A 14,233-nucleotide genomic window follows, 5' to 3' on the forward strand; every position below is an offset into this window, starting at 1 on the left:
CATCAGGGGATCAGCCCATAGACTATGGAGAGAATGGGGAGCCAGCAAGTGGCCACAATGTACTTCACCTTGAATTGCACAGTATTGCACAAACAACCCAGTTGGACCCTGGTGGGAAGAGAGAGAAGCCAGGGAGCAGCCCAGCTCACACCAGCAGGGCTAGCGGAGAAGCGGAAGGGCCAGTGATGGCCAATGGGTGCAGGGAGTCCCCCGCTCCACAGACAGCGCTCAGCCCCGAGCCCAGCAACCTGAGCTCTCAGGAGATGACGCCCTGTGGGAGCAGCCAGCTCAGCAGCACCTGCCCAGCCAAAAGGAAGTTGCTGCCTGCTGGTGAGGTTACGGCCGACTCCTGCTCTGAGGATGAGAGCCTGTCCCCACCAGCAAGGAAGAAGAGGGTCCTGCCATGCCATCCTGTGCCCACAGCCTGCCGCAGCACTGATGCCAAGGGAGCTCCGTTCTGGAATCACCTGCTTCCTGCAGCCAAGGTGAGCATTGCTCATGGGGGGAGGCAGGGAATGGTCTGGGGATGCCCAGCCCCACTGTGGCACCATGCCCTGAGCTGCAGTGCTGGTGTGAGCAAGGCAGCAGCTGACAGCCAGCCCTGGCACACATGGTCTGTTTTAACCAGCTCTTGACATCTTGTAGTCACTGGATACTCGATGCAACCAGCTTTTTCTCCTGGAGAGCCCTGCTTGGAGAGGAGACAACCTCCCCGTGGCAGTGAGAGCTGGACACATCGTGAAACCACATTTGGTGTCTCATGGCTTCCTGTTAAGCCATGATATAGCAGCAAGCTTGGGAAGAGTAGTTGGCCTCTGCCTGCCTGATGAGGAGGAAGGCAGATGCATGGGATGGTTTGAACTCCTGGTCATGATGCCCATTAGAGCAAGTGTCTGGTGGCAGGCAGTGGGACTGGACAAACTCTGACCAAGGAGCCCAGTGCTGTGTGTAGAGATGCCACTGGCTTTTCTGCCATTTTGGGGCGCTTGTGGCATGTCCCCAAGGTGCCACAAGATCTTAGCAATGGGGCAGACCTCTGAGGTTTGCAACCACCCTAGCAGCTCAGGAGCTGCCTGCAATTCCTCTTTTCTTACCCTGCTCCCTGCCCTTACCTGTCCTGCCAGCTGAGGCTGCAGCAGGCTCAGGCCAGACCTGGCGTGCTCTTCTTTTTCTCTGGGGCATCCCATGGTGTGGGGACACACAGGAACTGATGTCAGAGCTATGCTGGCTTCTTGCTGCATGGAGCTGAGACACGCCATCCATGGGGCACAGCTCAATCCCTGCCAGCCTTTTTCATGACTGCCCCTCAGCCCAGCTGCTGCCAGCACCGTCCTTGCAGAGTGAAGCCCTCCAGCAGCTTCCCTGGGTTTTCCCGCCCGGTCATGCCAGCCAGCTCCATCATCCTTTTGTGTTGTGCTGCCCTTTGTGTGGCTTCCAGAAGGGAAAACCCCTGAAAAGAGGACATCTTTAAAAGGAGGCTGCAGTGTGGCTGTGGCTTTAACCCCCCACCCCACAGCTGTAGGATCCTAGCTGTGGGTAGCAATGGGAAACGCACCCCTCTGCCTGGTGGCACTGCTGAGGACTTTGCATGAATCACCAGGGGACAGAACTTTTCCCAGGCTAGTCAGGGAGCATCCTTGTAGGTGTCCCAATCCCTGGGAGGTGCAAGGGGGTGTCACTGCATGGCTCTGTCTACAGGTGTCTTTCACTGGGGCTGCTCCTGAGACCTGCTTTGTAAAGCAGGAATAGCGTGTTGTACCCTTGGGTACCAACACCCTCATTCCCAGCTGAGCCACTTTGAGGTTTGGGCAGCCCTACGCCCCCACCAGACACCCCAGTCCTTGTGCTACCCTGCAGAGGCTGCTGATGGCTGCCCATGGACTGGAGCCTGTTCATCTGCTGGGACCCCCATGGGAACGTGGGGCAGGACAAGGGGTGATGGCCCCTCCCAGGGGTGCACGGGCCCTGGTTGCTGCCCTAACAGAGTTCTCCATTTCGTGTCCCCTCCAGAGCTCTGCAGACTGCACTGCGGTTGGGAGGAGGCTGAAGAGTGGGCTGCGCCTCAAATCGTGAGTGTCCTGGCAGCCCCATGGGATGGACATGAGGGCTCAGGGTGCCTGCCCACCCCAGTACCCTGCAGCCCAATGGGAGGTTCAGGATGGGTCGAGTCCTCTTCCCTGCCCTGGCCCAGGTATCTCCCCTCTTGGACACCACAGACTGGGGGGGTTTTTTCTTACCATGGGATATAGGAAAGTGGGTTCAACCTCCAGCAAAGGTACAGGGGACCTGGAGCGGGATCCACATTCCCAGGGACATGAACAACCCAGGGCTGCATGCTCTTCAGTCCAACACCAGTCTTCTCTCCTCACTCCCAGGCGACATCTCCGGACCAGCCTCCGGAGGGGCACCAGGTCTCCCACAGTGCCCTGGGCCACCACCACTGTCAGCCATGCTCTGCTGGGCAACTTTGAGGTAACAGCGCCCACCTGCTGGGGGGAGGTGGGTCCTGGGGGCTCCACACAGGGCTAGCAATGGGTGTGAGAGGCTGAACCTGATGGGAGCCCTGGTGTGGGGCCGGGCTGCTTGTCCCCAAAAGGCCTGCCGTGCAGTGGCAACCACACAGCCACCAGCAGCATGGCTCAGCCAGCAGATCCTTGGGTGGAACCTGCTCAGATGGCTGCTGTGAGGCTGAGCCAAGGTACTCTCACAGCTTCTCCCTGTTAGATGGTTGGTGTTATCTCACCAGTTCAGGGTGTGTCTGTCTCAGAGCGAGGTCTCTGGGCACATGAGGGCAAGCGGTCACTTGGGTGCAGTGAAGATGGGGATGACTTCACCTGGAGCATTGAGGCAGGGGGTGGGGCTGGTGTTTGAGGTTCCCTAACGCTTCCTTCCCCTCTCAGGAGTCCATCCTGAAAGGGCGCTTTGCACCATCGGGGAGGATCGAGGGCTTCACAGCAGAGATTGGTGCCAGTGGCTCGTACTGTCCCCAGCATGTCACCCTGCCCGTCGACGTCACCTACTTCGACATCTCTGAACACAGCGCGCCCTCGCCTTTCCTGGTACATGGATCTGGGGAAGGGGGGCTGTACCCCGGCACCCTGGGGCAGCCCCTCGCTCTAGAGGGTGGCTCAAGCAACCACCTGCTTGTGGAGGTGGCTGGCTGTGCCAGGGGCAATCTTTAACCCAAAATGCCAAACGGGAAACAAGGGGGAACATACACAGGCCCAGCTGCTTCATGGTTGTCATTGTCATCACCTCTCTTGTCACTACCTCTCTGTTGCTGCTCCTGGTTTGGAGAGGTACTGAGCTGGGGGTCTTCTTGCTGACTTGTGCCAGGTGTTCCCAGCAAGGGAGTCTCAGGCCCATGCTGGTTCCCAGCTGGGCTCTCCCTTGCTTTCTCCCTCTCTCACATGCTGTTTATTTTGCCCCAGGGAGTGATTGACTTGGAGGCCTTGGGAAAGAAGGGTTACAGTGTCCCCAAAGCTGGAACCATCCAAGTGGTGAGTCATTCCCTGGCCTGCAGTAGTAGTGTGGGGATGGGGCTGGGTGGGCTCTGGTTGCCCTGCTGGGGTGGGTATGCTCCATTATGTTGTTAGGCAGGGCAGCAGCTGGAAGGTTTGTCTTCTGCAGAGGGGTTACATGGCCACCAAGACAGCACAGCAGAGGGGAGTACAGGGTACCTGGGATGCTGGCAGGGAGACAAGGTGATGGGAGAATCAGGGAAAGAAGAGGTTGGTGAGGGTTTTTGGCAGGAAAGTGTGCATGTGCAGTGGGAATGGGATGTGATGCAAGGGGAGCAAACCTGTGGAGGTGGGTGTAAAGGACTGACCTGTGACACTCAGGCTAAGCCCTCTGGGACTGGTGTGAGGCTTTCTGGATCCTTTGACCAGCAGCTTCTGCTCCCAGATGCCCCATCTCTGCCCTGCATTCCTCCCAGTCTCACTCCCTACCCCTCTGCCCCCAGACCTTATTTAACCCCAACAAGACTGTGGTGAAGATGTTCTTGGTGACGTACGACTTCCAGGACATGCCAGCCAACCACATGACCTTCCTACGCCATCGCATCTTCCTGGTGCCCGTGGGGGAGGAGGAGGGGTCCACGGTGGCCCCCAGTGACCCACTGGGTACCAGCCCACCCCGCAGGGTCCTCTGCTACCTGATGCATCTAAGGTAAAGCATGCCAGGAGGGGTGGGCACCTGCCCCAAGGCCACCCCTGTGCTCCTCTCCAACATGTCCCAAGCCTGCAAGACTGGAGGAGGGACTGGGTAGGAGCAGGGACCAGCTGCTCCTTGACCCGGGGCCAAAGTAGCCAAGGGGGTTGTGCCCTCACTGAGGATGCCCTGCCCTTGCCTGGGAGCCTGAGGTCCCTCTCCCTTGCTCGTCTCCACACAGGTTTCACAGTTCCAAGTCGGGGAAGATCTACCTTCATGACGACATTCGGCTGCTTTTCTCCCGCAAGTCGATCGAAGTGGATTCGGGGATCCCCTACGAACTGAAATCCTTCACAGAGATGCCCAGGCACCCCTGCTACTCACCCCGGGCCTGATCTTCTTCACCCCCCACCCCCCAAGGGCCACTGGGGGAGCCTCCAGCCTAGCACTTAGGGGAGAGATGAGTAAAGGGGCAGCAAGCACTGCTTTGAGATATCCCCCACCCTCCTGACCAGCACGGACACCACGCTCTGCAGAAGGGCTGGGATCACCCAGGGGGCTTAACCAAGAGGGGCAGGGGCTGAGGAGCAGCCCTGGCACTCCAGGGACATGCCCAAGCCTTCTGCTGGCACTGCTCCCAGCTTGGAGACTGGGCTGTGGCTGAGGTGGGTGGGTGGGGAGTGAAGAGTTGGACTGGGGCTGTGGGTAAGACCAGCCACACTAGTCCCGGGTCTGGAAGCAGAAAATGTGGAAGAGTTTGTATTTATTAGTATTTATTTTTACTGGGAGTGCAGAGGAGGCTGGTGCAGAGGATCCGAGGTTCCGTGCTTGTCCTTCCCCCCAGCCCTGCCCCCACCAGGCTGCCTGTGTTGGGACAGGGCTGTGGGGACTGTGAGGGTGACTCGGGACAGGGACACCTCAGCCCATGGAAGGGAGAGTGACCCACTGCTCACCAGGGTGCAGCTCCCAGGCCAGGGCTGTGTTAAACACCCTGTGACAGGCTCAGCCTTGCTGGCACCAGCTATGCAGGGCCAGCCCAACTCAAAGCAGCTTGGGGAGGCCTGCGCTTATCTTCTGGGTCTTTTAGGGCAAGCCAAACCCCAAGAGGCCTGTGGCTGTCAAGGAAGTGGCCACTGCCAGGTTCCTGAAGGTAAGAGACACAGCTGTCACGTGGATGGGGACCTGGGGCTCTTTGCAGGAATATGGGGATAGCCCTCTGGGCAAGAGCCTCCAGAGCACGTGTGCTGTGGATCTGAGAAGATTGCCAAAAAAAAAAAAGGAACCTTGCACTGTCAGCGGGGTGGGGGGTGAATCCTATGAAGGAGGCAGCTTTGGGCAGGGGTCTGCTGGAAGCGTGGTCAGGGGCTGGAGGGTGGGCAGGAGCCCCAGCTTAGTTCCCTGGGAAGCAGGGAAGCAACAGAGGACATCAAACTCCAGGAGCTGGGCTGGATCCTCAGGAGCAGGACTGGGGGGAATCCAGAGAGGGGCAGGGCTGAGGGTAAAACAAGCTTGCACATCCCGTGTCTGTATCACCCCTCTGCCCTCTGAGCATCTCGGCAAGGCTCCCCCTGCCAGCCCAGGCTCTGGGGAGCCTCAGCCCCTCTGTCAGAGGGAAAAAGAGGGTGACAGGCCCGACCCCATCAACTCCCAGCCGTGGGGCTGCGACCCCAGTGCCGGGGCCTCGGTGTGGCCATGGGCCAGGAGTGGGGGGTGTGGGGTCGAGGTCCTGCTCTCCCCTGCCCGGGGGCGGCCAAGGGGCTCCGGCCCTGCTGCACTGAGAGCTGGAGGCCTGAACCCGCCCATACACTCACAGCGGGGGCCCGAATCCCCCAAACCGTGGATCTGAACCCCCGCAAACACCGGGGGCCGCTCCTCCCCCTGCCCTGAGCAGCGGGTGCCGGGGGCCGCCATGACACCGGAGTCCCCTCGCCCCCAGGTCACCGGGGCTGCCCCTGTCGCCGTGGCCCTGCGGGCTCGCGAAGGCCGTGCCGGTACTTTTCGTGTTCCTTTTTAATTTAATAAACGTCCGTTTGGAGCTCCAGAACGAGCCCGGGGCTGCCGCTCCCGAGCGGGCCGGTGCAGAATCGCGGGGCGGGCGGGCGAGCGGAACCGGGGGCCGCGGCCGAAGGAGCCGGAGGGACCTATCCGGGTGGCGCACCCGGAAGCAGCGCGGCCGCAGGGGCCTTCCGGGAGTGAGGGAGCGGCGGCGGCGCCGAGCGGGGCGGGCGGAGGGGGCGATGCTGTCGCGGGCGGGGATCCGGGCCCGGCCCGGCCTCGGGCTGCTGCAGGTGCGGGGAATCCAGCGGGGAGGGGCGGGGGAGGGAACGGGGAGAGCTCAGGGGGTGCCCACGTGGGGGAGGTCCGGGGTAGCGGGTGCTGGAGGGGCCGGGAGAAGGGGGGGCTGGGCTGGGGGCACCGGGATAAGGGGGATGGTGTTGGGGGCCTGGGAGGTGCTGGGGGGGGACTGGGCAGGGATGGGGTCAAGGGGTGTGGGGGGGAGGTAGAGGGTGGACAGGCGGGGGGGGTCGGAGGTGGGGGTTCAGTGGGGTGGGGGTTTCGCGGGTCCGAGGAAGAGGTGAGGGGGACTTGGCCAGGGATGGGGATATGGGACGGGGGTTAGAGGGGGCTGTGGACAAATGGGTGTCGGGGAATTGAGGAGATTGGGGGTATCTGTGGTGTTGGGGCTCCGGGAGGGTGCTGGGGTGGTGGTGAGGAGCTGAGCAGGAATAGGGCTATGGGGACACGGCGGGTGAAAAGGATAAATGGGTATGGGGGGACTGAGGGGGAGTCGGTGTGGTGGTGTTTTGAGGTCCGGTGAAGGGCTGGCGGTGTGGGGGCTCGGTGGGGGAGAGCTGGGCAGGGATGGGGGAAGGGGTGCGGCGGAGTGTGCAGTGGACAGACGGGTATGGGGGATTGAGCAGGGGCAGTGGGATAGTGTTGGGGGTCTGGGGAGAGCCGGACAGGGATAGAGGTGAAGGGCAGGGCAGTGGTGTAGAGGACAAGACAGGTATAGGGAGACTGAAAATGGCGGTCAGTGGGGAGTGTTCGGGGCTGGGGAAGGGCTGGGGTGGGGCAGGGAGATGGAGAAGGATAGAGAGAAAGGAGGTGAGGGGGTTGGTACGGTGGACAAGTGGGCATGGGGGCAACTGAGGAGGTGGGGGTTCAGTGGGATGGTGGTGTTGAGGGTTTGGGGAACACTGTGTATGCGGAGGAGCTGGGCAGAGACCGAAGTGTGAGGAGGAGAGGTGCAGAGAACAAGTGGGAGTATGAGAGGGACTGAGAGGGAGGGGCCAGTGGGGGGGTGTTGGGGGTCTGGGGAAGTGCTGGGGTGGTGGTGGTGACCTGGGCAGGGATTGGGGTACAGGGGGGTTGCAGAGGAGGCTGTGGACGAATGGGTATGGGGAGGGCCAGTGGGGGGTGACTGAGCATGGGGTGGTGAGGTGGATTGGTGTAGGAGAATTGGATGCATGGAGCTGTAGAGGTGTGAGCTGGGTTGGGATGTGGGAAGGTCGAGGGAGGCTGTGTGAGTGAGAGTCTGTGGGGAGAAGGGTGGGGGAATGCCTGGACAAAACAGGTCTTTGTGGGGAGCCCAGGAGGCAGCCAGAGCTGCAGAGGGACAGGCTGTTAAAAAGGGGTGGCCTGGGACTGAGGTGAGTGAGAGAGCTGGGGGGAGTGTGCCTGAACAGGTTAGAGGGACTGAGTGGGGCAGAAAAGACCCACATGCACATGCCTCATTGCCCTTACGGTGGCAGGGAGGCTTTGTTCCCCCTCCAGGGTGGATGTAAGAGGAGCAGAGATGTGCAGAAAGCTCTCACATGGGAGTGAGCCCCCCTACACCAGTGGAGAAGACTGTCCCTGGGGCCCAGGCCTCATCCCTGTGGGAACACCCTTACAGCATGGGCTTGTTTGGGGCACTGTTTCCTGCCCTGGTCTCTGGGTTGTGAGCCCAGATGGGGTAACAGGTGTGGAGCTGGGCTCTGAGGTGCCAGCAGCTGGCCTCAAACCTGTTCCATCTCCTCTCCCAGCACTCCCAGCAGCTGAAGCGTGCGGCACGGCTGGCCCCAGCTCCGTGCCGCTGGAACTCCGGGCTGCCCGTGAACATCGGGGTGCTCTTTGTGCCGCAGCAGGAGGCCTGGGTGGTGGAGAGGATGGGCAAGTTCCACCGAATCCTCGAGCCTGTAAGGAGCAGCTTTTCTCCCCTTCTGGATTCAGCAGGTTCCTAAAGCTGTAGCGAGGCGCGTCCTTTGCACGAGGATCCAAGGGGTGGTGGGCTTAGTTTCCCAGGCTGAAATCCTTTTGGCTGCCTGTGGATTAATTTTTTTTGGTGGGGTGTTTAAAGCACTGAGTAACCAAAATGCCCTGTGTGTAAAACGTGTTTGCAGTGTGTGGCATGCGCTTTTGTTGCACAACTCTGTCTAGTCTGGCTATCGGCCATCTAATCCTACCCTTTTCCCAGGGTTTGAACTTTCTCATCCCTCTCCTGGATCGGATTCGTTACGTCCAAAGTCTCAAAGAAATCGTCATTAATGTCCCAGAGCAGTCAGCTGTCACACTGGGTGAGGAACAGCTTCTGTGTCCTGCCCCCTTCCTTCCTCTGCATCTGGGGTGAGCAAGGGACAATGTGGGGATGAGTGGAATTGTCCCAAGCTCCTGCACTCAGCTCTGTCCCTTGGTACCCAGGCTTGGCCATAAAATCACAGGATCACTGAATGGTTTGGGTTAGAACGGACCTTAAAGTTCATCTTGTTCCAACCCCTTACCATGGGTAGGGACACCTTCCACTAGGCTGGGTTGCTCACAGCCCCATCCAGCGTGACCTTGAAGACTTCCAGGGATGGGGCAGCTACAGCTTCTCTGGGCAGCCTGTGCCAGTGCATCACCACCCTCACAGGAAAGAATTTCTTCCTAACATCTACTCTAAGCCTGCCCTCCATCAGCTTAAGGCCATTCCCCCTTGTCCTGTCCCTCCATGCCCGTTTGAAAAGTCCCTCTTAGCTCTCTTTAGGTACTGGAAGGCTGGTGCTGTGAGTGGGGGCACCTCAGGAAGTGAAGTCCCATGTGCTCTCTCTGGGCTGCAGCTCCCCCTTCTTGCTGAGTTGAATGCACCTGGCCAGAAATACATTTTTGAGGTGCTTTCCTTTATTGAACCACAAAATAAATTTCTGTTTCTGTAAAAAAACATTTTAGAACAGGTTAATGGATGTAATGTTAATTGACAGCTGTGTTACAGTGTTAGTTATAAGTGGTTTGTTTTAGTTTTTTCCTCCTTAAGTCTTTATTTATGAGAGCCACAGTGTGAAATGCTTGATTTTCTATCTGGAAAATTGGGACCTGTTGTGTACTAAAATATCACAGTGTTTTCTAAGGAACATAAGATCCTTTTTATGAAGCCTTTAGATAAGAAGATCTATTTCAGCCAATCCTTCTCTGTGCCATGCTGCTATGCCAGCATGGAAAGGGATGACCTGCCCAGCTGTGCTCTGGAAGAGGGGGTTTCTATGTTTTGTTTTTATTGCTTCAGTAAACGGGGCTGTTGTTCTTTCCCAACAGATAATGTCACCTTGCAGATCGATGGTGTGCTCTACTTGCGGGTTATGGACCCCTACAAGGTACAATCCCTGCTCCTTGGGCAGCTTTTCCTGGCTCTGCCCACTCCCTGCTCCCCAAAATGTGTGCTCCAGCCTCTGTGCTGTGCCCAGCAGGTGGGCTGGATACTCTGACTCCTCCCAAGGCTCCAGACTCCACGTTTTCAGCAGGAGTGTCTGGCAGGTTTCTTGCTTTAGTGCTGTGTTTGTCTCTTCTGCCTTGTTCAGGGTCCCTCTTGGCACCCCTATCCACTCTGTTTTGTGCTTCTGCTCTTCAGGCCAGCTATGGGGTGGAAGATCCTGAGTATGCAGTGACCCAGCTGGCCCAGACCACCATGAGATCTGAACTTGGCAAACTCTCCCTTGACAGAGTCTTTCGGGTGAGCTGGAGAGGTGAATCATGGAGCTGCCAGTGTCTCTCAAAACCCCAGGACAGCCTTCATGGCCAGGCAGATGTGCTTAACAGCAAAATGCCCTTTGCTTAGAGGACTTATGGCTTCTGTTTCAGTTGACCTATTGGTGAATCCTTGGAGATGGGTCTTGTTTCGGTTGTTTTTGTAACAGGAGCTATTTTTTGCCCTGCCCTAGGTTATTTGGAAGGGGTGATGGGTGGCATGTGCCCAGACCCAGCTGGTCCAGCCATGTTTCTCTTAAGTCACTGACTCTTTGCTCAGCCCCAGTGATGAATATCCCTGACCTGAGTGATGGGGTGCTGTAATCCTTGTAACTGCATTTGCTGGGAAGAAACTGGAATTGTTGACATTCTGTTGTATCCAGATGTATGCCAGATGTTGTATCCCAGCAGCTTCAGTGTGGGGCACTGCCCTCCCTAGGAGGTGGTGACCCCTTCAAGAGCTGCAGGAAGCACCTGGCCCTGCCTGAAACCTGTGGAGATGGGTTTTTCTGGCAGACCTTGGCCTGTGAGGGAGGTGTCTGTTTTCCTCCTGACACCTCTCTTGTGCTCAGCACCTCTTCTCTGCTCTCTGCTGTTTCTTTTGTGCCTCCCAGGAGCGGGAGTCCCTCAATGCCAGCATCGTGGATGCCATCAACCAGGCTTCAGACTGCTGGGGCATCCGGTGTCTGCGCTATGAGATAAAGGACATCCACGTGCCCCCACGCGTGAAGGAATCCATGCAGATGCAGGTGAGGCTCTCTGGGAGGGAGGTCTGGAACAAGAGGGAAGCCTCCTCTTCCTCACTGCATCACAGAGTCACAGAATCAGTGAGGTTGGAAAAGACTTCAGATCAAGTCCAACCTGTGACCAAACAGTACCTTGTCAACCAGACCATAGCACCAAAGTGCCATCTCCAGTCTTTGCTTAAAAACCTCCATGAACAGCGTCTCTAGCACCTTTCTGGTAGCCCGTTCCAATGTCTAATCACCCTTTCTGAGAATAAATTCTTCCTAATATCCAACCTACACCTCCCCTGGTGTTGCTTAAGACTATGTCCTGTCATCCTGTTGCTGATTGCCTGGGAGCAGCCCCCATGTGACTACAACCTCCTTTCAGGTAATTGTAAAGAGTGATAAGGTCACCCGAGTCTCCTCTTGTAAGCAACCCAGCTCTCTGAAGCGCTCCTCATCAGTCTTGCGCTCCAGATCCTTCCCCAGCTCCACTGCCCTTCTCTGGATGCTCCAGCACCTCAAATATCCCTCTTGAATTGAGGTGCCCAGAACTTGACACAGGACTTGAGGCATGACCTCACCAGTGGAGGGGAGTACAAGTACAAGGGGAGGATTACTTCCCTCGTCCTGCTGGCCACACTATTGTTGATACAGGCTATGGTTCATTATTGTTACCTGTGTAGAGTGGGCAGCACCCATCCCTTACCTCAGGAGGGCACTTTGGCTGCAGACATAAAGCTACTGAATAAATATATCCTGTCATAATTTTTGTGGTGATGACCCCTGCCTGCTACATACACACCATGCCAGCTCCCTTTAAAATCCCTACTGGGCTCTGTGGGGAAGCAAATCCCAGAGCTGAAGGTCTCCCCTTGAGGAAAGCTGGACACCAGATCTCTGGGCTGGAAGGGGAGGAGGGGGAAGCAGCTGTCCATGTAGGTGTGGACAGGGCTGGGAAGGGCTGCGTGACGTGAGGAGCAGAACCAGCCCTTGCCAGGACCACACAGTGTTCTGTAGCTGCATTCTCATGCTTTGTAAGCCATGCTTCCCCCAGCAGGACAGAGGAGCATGTCCTTGCCCCACAAATGGGATTTCCCCAGCACAGCCATGGCAGGCTGGTGTCTGAGCTGTGCTTGCAGGTGGAGGCAGAGCGACGGAAGCGGGCTACAGTGCTGGAGTCAGAGGGGACGAGGGAGTCAGCTATCAACGTGGCTGAAGGCCAGAAGCAGGCCCAGATCTTGGCATCAGAAGCTGAGAAGGCTGAACAAATCAACAAAGCTGCTGGTAATGCCTTGGGCTAGAACATGTGGGCATCTGTAGCCCTTTGGACTGAGAGGTGGTGCTGCTGGGGAGAGACTGCATCACTGTGGGCCAGGCTTCCTCAGCCACTCTGATCCTTCCCTGCTGGGGCCTCACGCTGAGCACCAGCTCATGTTGCTGCCCCGCCCCAGCCGCCTGCAGCAGCAGGAGGCGTGTGCCAGTGTTGCTGTTGGGGAAGAGACAGCCATGCATGCATGAAATTGTCCTGATTCGCTCCCTGAAGTGGTCGGGATTCAGTCCTTGCAAGTGCTTTGTCGTGATTCTGATGTGCTCCCTGCTGTGGTTTGTTGCAGGAGAAGCCAATGCCATGCTGGTCAAGGCTAGGGCCAAGGCCGAGGCAATTCAGCTCCTGGCAGCTGCTCTGGCACAGCAGGTGAGTGATGGCTGCTTGGACCAGCCACTGCTTTGGTGCTGGCACTGGGGGAGGTGAAACCATGGGCGAGGTGGCACCTGGCTTTCTCCTGGACACTCCCTGGCACCTTCAGCAGCAGCAGGGAGTGAAGATCTTTGGTGGGCTGGGGATACAGGCAGGGATGAGCTGTTGGTGGCATGTGACCTGTCTCTCTGTTCCCAGCATGGCAATGCTGCTGCCTCCCTGTCGGTGGCAGAGCAGTACGTGAACGCTTTCTCCAAGATTGCCAAAGACTCCAACACTGTCCTGCTGCCCGCCAACACCGGCGATGTCACCAACATGGTCGCACAGGTCAGTGTAGTCCCCTGTGTCCTGGGCTGCATCCAGAGCCCCGTGGGCAGCAGGGGAGGGAGGGGATTCTGCCCCTCTGCTCTGCTCTGCTGAGACCCACCTGGAGCACAGCATCCAGCTCTGGGGTCCCAGCACAGGAGGGACAGGGACCTGCTGGAGCCAGTCCAAAGGAGGCCGCCAAGATGACTGGAGGGATAGAACGCCTCTTCTACAGGAAAAGGCTGAGAGAATTGGGGTTGTTCAGCCTGGAGAAGAGAAGGCTCTAGAGAGACATTGTAGCGCCTTCCAGTACCTAAAAGGGGTTTACGAGGAAGATGGAGAGACTTTACAAAGGCATGTAATGACAGGATGAGAAGGAATGGCTTTAAACTGAAGAGTAGGTTGAGATTAGGTATCAGAAAGAAATTCTTTCCTGTGAGGGTGGCGAGGCACTGGAACAGGTTGCCCAGAGAAGCTGTGGATGCCCCATCCTGGGAAGTGTTCAAGGCCAGGTTGAATGGGGCTGTGAGCAGCCTGGTCCGGTGCGGGATGTCCCTGCCCATGGCATGGGGGTTAGAAAAAGAGGATCTTAAAGGTCCCTTCTAACCCAAGCCATTCTTGCTCTCACCCGAGTGAGTCTTGCTCTGGGGAGGTGAAGAAGGCCCCATACTGGGGCTTGGCCCTCTCCTCTCCTCCCCTACCTGTGACTGTCTCATTCCTTCCAGGCCCTGGGGATCTACACCACACTGACCAAGCCACAAGCTGTGAAGACCCAAGATGGGATGCCCCAAACCCACGAGGACTCCCAGTCTCCTGCCGTGGAGGTGCTGAAGGCAGAACAGGGCAGCTCCAGCTAACAGGGCTGGAAGGATCCCACACCCTCTCCTGAGGCCTTCTGGCAGTCCTGTTCTGCTGTGGGCAGTCGCTCTTCTTCCCTTAGTCCCTATTTTATATTGGATTTAAATCATGTAATAAATGGTAACTGTGCTGCTGCAGCACGTTCCCTCGTGCTTGGGTGCCTGACCCCAGCGTTCCATGCTGAAGGGGGACCATCCCTCCTCAGCAGGCTCCTGCTGGGATCTCCCATCGACATGCAGTCACATGCAAGAGTGGCAAATTAGATACTCTGAAAAAATTCTTCCTGTGAGGCTGGTGAGCCACTGGCACAGGTTGCCCTGGGAAGTTGTGGGGCTCTGAGCAACCTGGTCGAGTGGAAAGTGTCCCTGCCCACAGCAGGGTTTATGGAACTAGATGATCTTCAAGGTGCTTTTCCAACCCGAGCCATTCTATGATTCTTTGAATTTGGGGACCCCACTCCTAGGAAGGATGCCTTGCCCAGCACATCACGTCTCTGGGAATGTGAGCTCCT

The 14,233-nt window shown here is 57.7% G+C and overlaps 2 protein-coding genes across 2 annotated transcripts; both read left to right on the plus strand.

Annotated features, from left to right (window-relative positions):
* The first annotated feature begins 64 nt into the window (after positions 1–64).
* Positions 65–4,840, plus strand: ATOSB (atos homolog B). Its single transcript, XM_082301830.1, has 7 exons — positions 65–485; positions 2,011–2,069; positions 2,376–2,472; positions 2,901–3,059; positions 3,432–3,500; positions 3,965–4,170; positions 4,394–4,840. The coding sequence occupies exons 1-7, from the start codon at positions 186–188 to the stop codon at positions 4,545–4,547; spliced, it is 1,044 nt and encodes a 347-aa protein (XP_082157956.1). The 5' UTR covers positions 65–185; the 3' UTR covers positions 4,548–4,840.
* Positions 4,841–6,315: 1,475 nt separating this feature from the next.
* Positions 6,316–13,859, plus strand: STOML2 (stomatin like 2). Its single transcript, XM_082302029.1, has 10 exons — positions 6,316–6,440; positions 8,178–8,330; positions 8,609–8,708; positions 9,703–9,761; positions 10,016–10,117; positions 10,746–10,880; positions 12,002–12,146; positions 12,476–12,555; positions 12,757–12,885; positions 13,590–13,859. The coding sequence occupies exons 1-10, from the start codon at positions 6,390–6,392 to the stop codon at positions 13,719–13,721; spliced, it is 1,086 nt and encodes a 361-aa protein (XP_082158155.1). The 5' UTR covers positions 6,316–6,389; the 3' UTR covers positions 13,722–13,859.
* Positions 13,860–14,233: the final 374 nt, after the last annotated feature.

Source organism: Coloeus monedula, assembly GCF_965178545.1.
Source record: "Coloeus monedula genome assembly, chromosome: Z".
NCBI classification, from domain to species: domain Eukaryota; kingdom Metazoa; phylum Chordata; class Aves; order Passeriformes; family Corvidae; genus Coloeus; species Coloeus monedula.

Bases quoted from the DNA above. Each gene is read 5' to 3' on its own strand.
- ATOSB (XM_082301830.1), top strand. From the start codon at position 186: ATGGCCAATGGGTGCAGGGAGTCCCCCGCTCCACAGACAGCGCTCAGC. The intron at 3,060-3,431 runs GTACATGGATCT...ATTTTGCCCCAG, and splicing joins GCGCGCCCTCGCCTTTCCTG to GGAGTGATTGACTTGGAGGC. The intron at 3,501-3,964 runs GTGAGTCATTCC...CTCTGCCCCCAG, and splicing joins AAGCTGGAACCATCCAAGTG to ACCTTATTTAACCCCAACAA.
- STOML2 (XM_082302029.1), top strand. From the start codon at position 6,390: ATGCTGTCGCGGGCGGGGATCCGGGCCCGGCCCGGCCTCGGGCTGCTG. The intron at 8,709-9,702 runs GTGAGGAACAGC...CTTTCCCAACAG, and splicing joins GCAGTCAGCTGTCACACTGG to ATAATGTCACCTTGCAGATC. The intron at 12,556-12,756 runs GTGAGTGATGGC...CTCTGTTCCCAG, and splicing joins CAGCTGCTCTGGCACAGCAG to CATGGCAATGCTGCTGCCTC.